This window comes from Haliotis rubra, unplaced genomic scaffold (assembly GCF_003918875.1).
Source record: "Haliotis rubra isolate DU_JTF1 unplaced genomic scaffold, ASM391887v1 Scf30, whole genome shotgun sequence".
NCBI lineage: Eukaryota > Metazoa > Mollusca > Gastropoda > Lepetellida > Haliotidae > Haliotis > Haliotis rubra.
The window spans coordinates 2,240,097-2,252,377 of record NW_025766969.1 but is presented as its reverse complement, the minus strand read 5'-3'; the positions used below and the strand labels follow the sequence as shown (position 1 = coordinate 2,252,377).

General features: G+C 39.1%; 2 protein-coding genes across 3 annotated transcripts; one reads left to right on the top strand and one right to left on the bottom strand.

Moving 5' to 3' along the window:
- Positions 1 to 1,563: 1,563 nt before the first annotated feature.
- LOC124282580 lies at positions 1,564 to 8,475 on the top strand. 2 transcript variants are annotated; one of them, XM_046718587.1, is made up of 4 exons: positions 1,564 to 1,711; positions 3,039 to 3,174; positions 4,634 to 4,873; positions 6,087 to 8,475. In XM_046718587.1, exons 1-4 carry the CDS (start codon positions 1,682 to 1,684, stop codon positions 6,236 to 6,238), a joined length of 558 nt encoding a protein of 185 aa, XP_046574543.1. In that variant the 5' UTR covers positions 1,564 to 1,681; the 3' UTR covers positions 6,239 to 8,475. The 2 variants fall into 2 exon arrangements, with proteins under 2 accessions (XP_046574543.1, XP_046574542.1); XM_046718586.1 differs by having other exon boundaries at positions 4,622 to 4,873.
- A 757-nt stretch (positions 8,476 to 9,232) lies between these two features.
- On the bottom strand, positions 9,233 to 11,740 carry LOC124282640. The gene is made up of 2 exons (XM_046718668.1): positions 11,569 to 11,740; positions 9,233 to 9,566 (listed from the first exon to the last, which is right to left on the bottom strand). Exons 1-2 carry the CDS (start codon positions 11,676 to 11,678, stop codon positions 9,275 to 9,277), a joined length of 402 nt encoding a protein of 133 aa, XP_046574624.1. The 5' UTR covers positions 11,679 to 11,740; the 3' UTR covers positions 9,233 to 9,274.
- Positions 11,741 to 12,281: the final 541 nt, after the last annotated feature.

The following is a 12,281-nucleotide window of genomic DNA, read 5'->3' as shown; positions in this document are numbered from 1 at the left end:
TACTCCTATATTTAAAAAAATAAGGAGTACGTACTCCTGATGTTGAAAAATTATCTGGAGCCCTGACCTTGCTAAGACGACATTCACACTTCTCTGTGCATACATTACACAGTTCAGCTTCAGCTGGCGACCTCAATCTGTACACAAGACGGTATTCCTTTCATATCGATTGGTCGTGTTTTGTTTTCCAACTTCCCGACATGTGTAAATGTGTATTTTTGAGGGTGCTGGGATGGCTGTGGCAGCCGCCCAAAATTAGTAAGAAAGTAATTTTGTGGTTAACATTCTAAGGAAATTTTGCTCAGGATGACTAAATGAAAAGCATGTTAAACACAATATTGGGTGAAGACATGTTGAAGAGCCGTACTGTCACAATGCCAGTAAACCACGTATGACCAGCTTATTGTAAAATCACCTGCTCGATCTGCAACTTGTTAGGGCGGGTGTTGGGGTAGCCTTGTGGTTGAAACTTTCTCTCCTAAGGTCGAAAACCCGGGTTTGATTCGATGATACAATGTGTGAAGTCCATATTGGAAGTTAACCGCTAGCAATATATTCTTGGAATATAGCTAAAATCGGCATAAAACCTGATTGTGTTTGACAGGGTGACGACTGGCCGCTATGCGGACAGTGGTCTCCCGTTCAAAGGAAGCATCAACGCCTCTTTATTTTGCGTTAATATAAAAGACAAATCGATGCTCATGCTGTTGATCACTGGATTGTCTGGTCCAGACTCGATTATTTACAGACTGACGTCATATAGCTGGAATATTGCTGAGTGCGGCGTAAAACTAAACTCGCACTGAAAGTCTGCACGTCCTGTAAGGACTCGCTGTACAGATTCGATTTCCCACACAGGTACCTATAGTGCGTTTGGCTCAAAAGCGGACCGATGAATTGCAATCTAACTCGAAAAGTAATAAACATATAATACTCAATGAAACGCTGATCATAATGAAAACGTCAGACCAACCTTGTGAGGGTTTTGCAGAATTTATGTCCTACAATTAAAAAAGTTGTTTAACAAACTATCATTAAATATTGACACAGTTCACTATTTGTTACGAGGAAGGAGTGCAGAGAAAGGGACAGCACAGGTTAATGAATCAATAACTTGTCGGCACTTGTGCACGTGCTCCTCTATCACCTGGCTGTCCCTTTCTCTGCACTCCTCCCTCGTAACAAATAGTGAACTGTGTCAATATTTTAATGATAGTTTGTTAAACAACTTTTTAATTTTTGGGACATAAATTCTGCAAACAAATCACAGAGTTGGTGTGATGTTTTGATTATGATCAGCGTTTCATTGAGTATTATATGTTTATTAGTTTTCGAGTTAGATTGCAATTCATCGGTCCGCTTTTGAGCCAAACGCACTATAGTAGGATGCCCCTCCATGGTGTCCGCCTCCTGAATGGCTGGACAGATGCTAAAACAGCGACCTCGTAACTGAATTCATGCACAACAGCTGACATTCCATTCCGTTATACTTGTATAGGACGTCACATGCTGAGGTTCGATCGTGTGCATTAAAAGAAATCACGTGACTCCCGTTTGAAAACGAAACTAACACACACATTTCAACACGAAAACTCATTCTGGACTGACAAACAAGCGCTTGGTTAAGGTGTCAGTCTCCGGTACAGATACCCGCCATCTCCACAAGAGGAAGAGCGTGTTGATGATGGAGAAGAGAATGCTAGTTGCTAAAGTGAGGAGTTCTTCTTTGGTCGTGCGCCTATTCATTCATATGATCAGTAGCTATAATTCCCATTTTAACATTGTAACAGAGCGCATATATAACGAGGATGGTAATGGAGTCCTATGTAACAGTTATTGTGTATAGTGATATATAATGATATACAACATTAACGATACAGGGAAAAAGCCTGATACGAATTAACGAGATCGTATTTCGATTTGACTTGAGTTCTCCCCGTTAAGTATTTTTCAGTGTTGTAGTAATGGAGGTTTGTCTACCCTTGACGAAGATTACTGACATGATCACCAACAAGTTCATACGTGTTAACTCGCCTCCAATGAATGTGGTTGGGTCGTTATTCAGTATGTATATCAGCCATAGGCCATGGGCCCATATCCATACTGAATAATACAGCCCACTGGCCTAGGTATAAAACGAAAGTAAAACTGCGTCAGTTTCTTCTTTTATGATTTATTCGTTGTGCAGGCGCTATTCGCTGCAAACAGCCTCGCTTCCGTTGACGTCGATAACAGGACATAACGACTATCCTTTGAATGGTTCGAAATGGTCGTTCTTTCTTAAATTATCGCGAACGCATTTTTTTCTGCAGATAACTTTCTTGTATTGGTTATATAGTCTGTGAAAGTAAATATGACAATTTATGTCAGTCTTATGCCACAAGAGGTAGGTCACGGTGACCTACTTTTAATATGTAGCACATGATATATATTAATATGGTTTATGAGGACATCACATGGTGTGTATGCCACAACCCTTGTTTTTTTCTTGAGATGTTTGTGACATTAAAGGTTAAACTTACTCTGCAAGTCGTAGGTTAGAATGTGTTTTTAATGAGGACCCAATAACTGCTTCCTGAAGTCGGATGCAATATTGTAAGTACTGTCCTTAGGATGAGGCCTTGAAGTGTTAAGGTTTCGGTGACCTTTAGTGAAGGCCCAGGTCACTGGGATGGCCATTTCTAAGGTCGTTCTGCTTTTATAGTGTACGTAACAAACCGTCTTTGTGGTTATGGCAAGCAACATTGTTTGCAAGAATCAAGCCTGTGACTGGATGTAATGAAGGCCCAGTCATCAACGGTGCTGATTTCGTTGTGCACGGTTGCTTCCCTTAATAGTACATGGATCCAAAAGCAATTCCAAAAGTAGTCATCAGACATGTATCGCTGTGGGATTCCCTCTCACATTAGATTGGAATGATGTTTCAACCATTTGAATCAGCCGTGAATGAAACCAGTTTACTTAACCTCAGCGTGATATATTAGTAGATGGTCATGTTGACACACGCAAGGTATCAATCTAGCCTGATCTCGTCACAGAATCTGCCAGACTGTGCAGAAGACACTCTCATCAACTTCCTGGAGGTCATATGTGACAATGGAGTGGAAACGATCGACTATTTTGATGACAGAATCAATCACATTGCCCTTGTTACAATGGAAGACGAAATAGCAGGTAAATCGTAAACACTATGTCAATTTTACAAGGTTTCTTGAGGTCTGTGTTTTCCAAGACTGTCCCTATAAACCTGTCTACGTTTACTATGTCCATCACTATAACCTTGTCCATGTTTTCCTTGGCCCTCCCTATAAATCTGTCTACATTATCCATGACCCTCCCTATAAACCTGTCTATGTTTTCCTTGACCCTCCCTATAAACCTGTCTATATTATCCATGACCCTCCCTATAAACCTGTCTATATTATCCATGACCCTCCCTATAAACCTGTCTATATTATCCATGACCCTCCCTATAAACCTGTCTATATTTCCATTGACCTTCCTATAAACCTGTCTATATTATCCATGACCCTCCCTATAAACCTGTCTATATTATCCATGACCCTCCTATAAACCTGTCTATATTATCCATGACCCTCCTATAAACCTGTCTATATTATCCATGGCCCTGCTATAAACCTGTCTATATTATCCATGACCCTCCCTATAAACCTGTCTATATTATCCATGACCCTCCCTATAAACCTGTCTAAATTATCCATGACCCTCCCTATAAACCTGTCTATATTTCCATTGACCTTCCTATAAACCTGTCTATATTATCCATGACCCTCCCTATAAACCTGTCTATATTATCCATGACCCTCCCTATAAACCTGTCTATATTTTCCTTAACCCTCCCTATAAACCTGTCTATATTTCCCTTGACCCTCCCTATAAACCTGTCTATATTTCCTTGCCCCCTATAAACCTGTCTATATTTCCCTTAACCCTCCCAATAAACCTGTCTGTATTTCCCGTGACCCTCCCTATAAACCTGTGTATATTTCCCTTGACCCTCCCTATAAACCTGTCTATATTTCCCTTGACCCTCCCTATAAACCTGTCTGTATTTCCCGTGACCCTCCCTATAAGCCTGTCTATAATTTCCTTGACCCCTCCATTTAGCTTGTCTGTTTTCTGCGAACCTCCTTATAAGCATATACATGTTTTTCTCGAGGTCTGTGTTTCCCATGACTGTGTCTGTAAACCTGTCTATGTTTTCAATGACCCTCATTATAAAATTGTCTGTCTTCCCGAACCTTCCCAAGAAAATTGTCTATGTTCTTCAGTACTCCTCCTATAAAATTGTCTGTCTTCCCGTACCTTCCCAAGAAAATTGTCTATGTTTTCCAGTATTCCTCCTATAAAATTGTCACTGTTTTCCCGTACCCTTCCTATAAAATTATTTTCTGTTTTCCTTGCCCGTCCCATTAACCATGTCTGCTTTCCGTGAACCACCCTATAAGCTTATACATGTTTTCTGAACCATAGATATACTTTCCTATGTTTTCCATCCTCCTCTCATGACGTATCTTTGTTTATATCTTTAATCGTTTAATTTTTAACATATTATTTTATACGTTTGGGCCATGTTGTTGTAAACAATACATCTGGTCAGCAATGTCGTCAGATGTCAGCAAGAGTCACGCCAAGGCTTCGAGGCGTAAACTGGACGGTCATCAAGTAGACCTTGTCGAGGTTGGAGCGCCGGTCGGCTTGGTTGTGAAGGAGCTGCCAGAGCACGTCACGGAGGAGGAACTCAGGTCGTATTTTGAGAGCAGCGAGTCGGGAGGAAGACACGGTGTGGTTGAACAGTGCAAGATCTATACAACATGTCATGCAGCAACAGTACTGATCAATGAGAGTGATGGTAAGAATGTTTTTGTCAAGTCTGTATTCTAACACCAGCGATCTCATGAATACAAGTTGAGATGCTCTATAAGTTGTCTCCCGAGGGAGAAGCATACAACGTATTTATCTTATCGCCATGTTAAATGTGCAAAATATAATTTTATTTTATTTTGAATATCGCTTCCAACTATACTACCCATCGAAAGTTTAGACTCACTGAAAGCACTCACTATATGTTATGTATATGTATGTGGTTAAATCGAAGATGAATTTCTCCACCAACTTGGTGGAACCAACTGAAAACCTGATGCAGATGAATTGCACAAGGATGATGCTTCAAATTGCGAAAGGCATGAGCAAATGTCGTGCATGTGAACAGATTCGTTTTGGTGTAAAGTTTTGTTAAGAATTCGCCAATTTTCACAGATTTTAATCATTTACTGAACTCATGACAATAATCTTTTCAATGTTACGAATATGTTTTACAATACACCAGTTCATAACTAAACAGTACCTTTAAACAGTATGGAATATTTTGCAAAAAGCTAGTTTAGAACAGTGGACAAGTAAGTGGCTACATTTACACTAGTGAGTCTAAACTTTTGATGGGTAGTATATATGATACGTAAACAAAATGGCGTCTGACTCTCGATTGGATTTTTAAAATCAGTGAAATATATTCTGACAAGCTTAAAACTGCTTTAAAAATGGTTAATTATGTTTAAGTTGAGTGTGCAAACGATTCATTGTATGAAATACTTTAAATAAAGCAGTGAAAGTCGGTAAAATAAATGTGTACATAGTGAATTGAAAAACAGCTAATCGAACGGTTTTCGAACTCGGGCACTGCATGCGACATACGATTGTTAGCGATACAGCTTCTCGGCGGAGAGTTTGGCGGTTACCGTGGCAACGGGTAATATTTTTTCCAGTTGTCACCCTCCTGGGGAAACTTGTTAATGTGTCACTGACCAATGAAATTAAAGTATTTTACATGAAGGTAAGATAATATAAATAGTAGTAGCCAGGAGTTTACGAATTAGGAAATTCGGGAAATTTAGGGAGGGTTCCATAAGGTACATGAACATTTCCACTCACCAGAGAGTAGGAATCCATTTGAGAAGTATTCAATAGGCTGTCCTCTCGTTTAGAAGAACAGAAAAACTATATATTTCCATTGGTCATGACCAACAAATATTCATGCATTAACATGAAACATAATTGTATTCTAGTGTTACAGAGTATCCTCGGGAAGGTAGAGCACGATATTGTCGGGAACGAACCCCCAGCAACAGTGTTTCCCTTCTATCAAGAATTCCACAATGAGGTGCTGGGATTTCTTGATGGTCTTCAAGAACAACAAGGGCAGATAACCCACGATTGAACATTCGGCGCATTCTGTTCAGTTTCATAACATATCTCGACCAGTGCTTAGGAACGTCCATTCTAAAACTAGTTTTTGTGTTCGTGACCAACGAGTGTCGCAACACAACCAGTGGCAAACGTGGTATATATGTGAACGTGATATTTTTTCATCTCCCAAAAACGTATGTATTTGATCAACAAATGTTATATCATTTATGACCTTTTTTAGGGGTATCATGCATCTCTCTCCAGAATCTCCAATGTCCATTTCATGTATAAGCATCTACACATTCATTCGTAAAAGGTACCAAGATAATTAAATATAGCAGGCTTAAAGGAGAACTTTGTCTGTACAACATATTTGTGTGTCCGTAACATAAATGGCAAAGAGTGATTATGGAACTTTGGTAAAGTATATCAACCTTGAACATCTTTTCTAAAGACCTGTTGATAAGTAGTTTTTATCCGTTTATAAACTAGTCTAGGGTTATTAGTTTGTCAGCCGATTACGAAACCCGTTCAGTCTGTCCACATGGAACTTAACGTTTATGTAATGCTGTTACAGATGGGCTTTGCCCTTTTTGGTAATTATGTGAATTTATTAGTTTTTGGTGTTTCAGTAAATAGTCTAAGGTGGTATCGATTTTCAGAGTATAATAGTTGTATTTCTTCGTGTAACTTTGCTACTATTTAGTAATGTCTTCTAGAATATGCGTATATATCTGATATTTGAATTCAGCTTCAGGGTTTTACATGACGCATGATTCCTGCGTATTTGACGCAACAAGTTTGTAAACAACTCTCAAAACATTATCATACGAGTCAAACTTGACGCAAGTTTTATGGGTGGCCATCACAATTTAGTTCAATAAAATCGATTTGATAAGCAAAAAATGATATTGTTCGATGATAGTTTGACTTTTACAGAGCTGTCAGATTGTTCCAGAGAGGAGACAGTAATCCTGGCGATTTGCATTGAACAATGCTGCAGTTTCATTTGGTGACTCCACCTGTGACATACACAGTTACATACTGAGAATGATTAACACAAAGAAACATTAAATTTTCATGACTCCCAAATATTGAAAATGAGTCCCAAAAAGAAATATTGTGAGTCACCATGACTACCATTTTTAAAAGTCTGTGTAAAACCCTGCAGCTTTCAACGATTGATTACATATTTTATGCCATTCCAATGCAAAACTGTAAACAAATCTATTGATTATTATATATACTCATGCCAATAATGGTTGTAACCCCCCTTCCCACCCCAACCCCACACAAACCTTACACCTTACACCTAAAAAAAATTGAAGGGGGTGACAACCATTATTGGCATGAGTATATTAACACTGTTCTACTGTGAATATTACTGCTGAACTTCTGTAATTATTGTATCAGTTGTTTGTGCTGCAACACGTTCGGGAATAATTCAGAAGGAATCCTTTTGAAACGTCTTGTGTGCCTGATGCCTACATTACTGCTATGAACCATTATGTCTGTCAATGCAAAATGTACTAGCCACAGGTTCAGCCTGGCGGAATAAGAATCACTTCAATTTTAAGTAGGGGTATTAGGTGATTTAGGATGTATTGTGACCTGCACAAAATACATATTGACAACAATAATGATGACGTTACAAGAATTATTCATCTATATAGGTATAATTAGGTACCTTCCTTGACAGCGGCTTAAGGTAACATCGAAACATTGCTATAATACTAAATTTATACGTTTGTTAATGAAAGAAACATTGTATCTACGGCTAAAACATACAGATCCCCAGATATTGTTTCTCATGGAAACTTGCAGTGTAATGCCTATACCTTAGACTGCGTTTTTGGTGAGGGATGGGGTTGCAAATAAATGTTTGTATGAGAAATGAACGTGTACACATCATTGAGGTCGGCTATGTTAACCTCGGGTTTTATAAAAAACAGAAGAAACGGCTTTGGTCCGGTATACCTAAAAAAATGTCTCCGGTCATTACATGTTCAATCCCTTACTTGAAACAATAAAATCAAATGTCGTTCAATCTGCATTTTACATATAATCAGGCCGATAGTTTATTATTATTATTATTTAGTAGTCGTAGTAGTCGTAGTAGTAGTAGTAGTAGTAGTAGTAGTAGTAGTAGTGTGCATAGCAATATCTATTCCTAATCGTGTTGATGAAAAATACACGTTTTTGTGTAGCCTCGTAGATTCAACGATTCCTTTTGACGTCGTTTTTGTCAATAAAATATGTGTCAGTTAATTGATAATTGGTTTGTATACTTTACCTGCTCAGCTGTTGTTATAAACTATAACATGCTGTAACAACATTCTGTAACATCTGACATAGCTGTGTGTGAGTGTCAGTCTGTTGTGTCATGAAACGTATCAGCTGTCAACTGAGCGTTTGTGGTGACATTTTAACAGTTGTGCGTTGATAAATTCCGGAGACGGGAGAAAGCTTATAATTAAGAGTATTTTGACATCATGGTTGTTATTTTCTTTTATATATCATGTACACACCAAGGAAGTATGGACATTTTATACGCGCACGCACACACAGACAGACAGACAGACAGACAGACAATTCCATTCATTACCACAGTATGCCTGGTGATAAACTTCCAAATAGAGAATATATTTGCATGAAAACACACATGTACCTACCCCTGTACTCGTAAATGCATCAAATTTGAAAACTATTAAATGCGGTAAACAAATTGTAGAATTGTTAATCTTAACTAAAAGAGTTTCCCAATTAATGAACGGTCCTACATAAAAATTGCCATTCTTTCTTTACTGTGCCAACTTTAGAAAAACATTTTACAGATAATATTTCCTGTAACCTGATTTCGTTTAATAATGTCAAATCCGCAATTTGCCCATTTTATGACAAAGGCCATGTTCATTCGTGACCAAAACATTCCAATATTTAGACAGCAGAGGACATTCATATTGTGACATCGACACACCTAACGCGTCATGGAGCATGCAGAAAATAAAACGTCTGTAAAAGAGGGTATAAAATATTAATTTTATTTCAAACTTCGCCACCACCAGTCTCAAAATGCACAGTTCATTTGGGAACCACACTGATATACTGTATGCGCTGTATTGGAATGACAAGTGCTAGCTGTGAAGTAGGCACGCACTTGGACACCACTGACGCCCGGATTCCCCCCACAGTTGTGATGACACACCCACTCCTTCACCTTCCTGTCACACTGGGTCCCACACGTCATCATGGCCGACCTGCGACAGCCGCAAATCGGGAAGCCTCGACACCGCTGTATGGAGCCGAAGTCGCTCCTTATGTCGGCGTAGTTCAGGTTGTTGACAGCCTTGCAGAAACAACTGGAAGAAAACACGATACACTTCAAAACTGTGTTGATCAGGTCGGTAATGTTACAGTTAAAAGACGGGGTTCGAACCTGCACACGCATGGGGTGTGGTCACTTTGCCTGGTCAATGCTGTCTTTCAATATTCCTATCAACAGATTTCCACATTAACAAATCATGAGTGCGGTATTAGAGTTCCCAATGAGATAATCTGGATATTCTTTTCGGACGAAAGAGTTTCTCCACACCAAACAGGGAAAAAATGAATTTAGAAAAAACAAGTATTACAAGTAATATAGAATAGTTCCCATGTATCACTTGCACATCAAACAACAAATACGATATTGCAGAAAACTGTTCTTTATAATACTAGTCAGTCTGCATCATGAACAAGAGAAGGGACTAATCCTTGTTTGCTGACGACAGCCAGATCAGTTGATTGTCTCATCTCTGAAAACGACTGTATATTACTTTAACCAGGCCGACATAGGAACAGTTTTTACGACACTCAACAGCGTTTCTTGATGAACCCACTACTCATAATGAATGAGCTAACTTTACCCTGTTTTGAACAATACCACGGCTTGGCTGCTAGAGTTTGGCTGATGCAGGTGTTAGACTGACTGACTGAGTTTGGTTTTACGCCGCTTTTAGCAATATTCCAGCAACATCACAGCGGGGGACACCAGAAATGGGCTTCACACATTGTGCCCACGTGGGGATTCGAACCCGGGTATTCGGCGTGACGAGCCAACGCTTTAACCATTAGGCTACCCCACCGCCCCTGCAGGTGTTAGATGTTTACTTCATGAAGATAACACAGTCGGGGAGAACAGAGATTCGAACCTGCTGGGCCACCCTCTCTCACGTCCATATTTTTTTATCAATCGAAGCCACGTGGTGCTTCAACACGCATGTTATACAGTGCACCATAAAATTTTCAAGAACATATACTCCCCATCAAAAGTTTAGACTCACTAGTGTAAATGTAGCCATTTACTTAAGTCAACTGTTCTAAAATAAATTTTGCAAAACTTCCCATACTGTTTAAAGGTACTGTTTACACCTGAACTGATGTATTGTAAAACACATTTGTAACGTTGAAAAGATTATTGTCATGAGTTCAATAAACGATGAAACTCGGTGAAAATTGACGAATTCGTAACACAACTTTACACCAAAACGCAGCTGTTCACATGCATGATATTTGCACATGCTTTACAGCAATTTGATGCATGATCCTCGTGCAATTCATCTGCATAAGGTTTTCAGTTGGTTCCCCCAAGTTAGTGGAGAAATTCATCTTCGATGTAACCATACATATATACATAACATATAGTGAGTGCTTTAAGTGAGTCTAAGCTGTTGATGGGTAGTATATTTCCATCCAATGGAATACCCTGGATATATCGCCAAACTGGTTATGCCACTGCCAGATTAATTCAGATTAAATATCTCTGGTTATAATGCTAAGTTTAATGCCAAAAGGCCCACTTGGCATATCAACTGTTTTGATCAGTTCAAAATGTCTGTTTTGATCAGTTCAGTAGTTACGTGAGGCTTTATAACTTTGGTCAAGCTGATCAACAGTTAATCCTTGGACTTTTTATAAATCATATTGGCATCAAACAACTTGCAAACAATCAACAACCGTTACGTAAAGAAAGCCTGGGATCTTGTGACACCTGGATATAGTACCGCCCTGGTTATAACGACATACATGTTCCTGGAGAAATGGTTGCATTATAAGGGGGTCAAACTGTAATTAGCTATAAAAAATACTTCTATTTTAATTACATGGTCAGATATGTAACAAATAGACTCGTGACATCCCTTAATCGGGATAAAGGTAAGAGGGAGTGTCGAAGGAAGAATTTTAAAAATGATGAATTGACAATCTAGCAGATCCTGGCGACTTAATAAACTCGAATCAGTCAGAACCATGAGCATGTGTCATAGGATTGGTCTAACCAGTCCGATTGTCAACATTGTTTCAAGATATAATGGACGAACTTACTTCCTATAGTCTGCCAACTGAATACCGCCTCCTTTCTTGAACAGCCAGGCCGAGCAGACGACACTGCAGCACACAGCAAGGAGCAGTCGGAACATAACAGTGGTTGCCATGGCCACAAAATAGCTCGAGGCTGTGAACAAAACACTATATGCTCCTATATATAATGTATTTTCCAGAAAAAATCTCAACATGGAATTAGTTTTCAACCAATCAGAATATAAGTGTCATGTTGCAGCCAGGATGTTTACGAAGCCTCATCTCAAATTCCGTAATGGAGAAACTTCCGCTTTGACATTCACGAAAAATTAATGACTGGTGACATATTTCACGTACAAATCATATAACTTTCATTGAAGCATACAAGCATATAATACCCGAGTAATTACCAGCATTATAACCACATAACATGATATAATAGTTCTGTACCCATAAGCAAGTGACTTGGCCGAAGTATCTGAGTGAGTGAGTGAGTGCGTGAGTGAGTATGCTTTTACGCCACTTTTAGCAATATTCCAGCAACATCACCGCGGGGGACACCAGAAATGGGCTTCACCACTGATCTCCCTTCAAGTTCTCCCCGATGGAGCCATTAACCGGCTGTCTAACGGCTTGAATGTTTCAGATGAAAAAACCAAAGGAGGATCATTTCGAAACACATGTGTTTATACTGCGCAGTCACTGTTTCTCTTTTTCTGTTTACAAATGTTTTCACA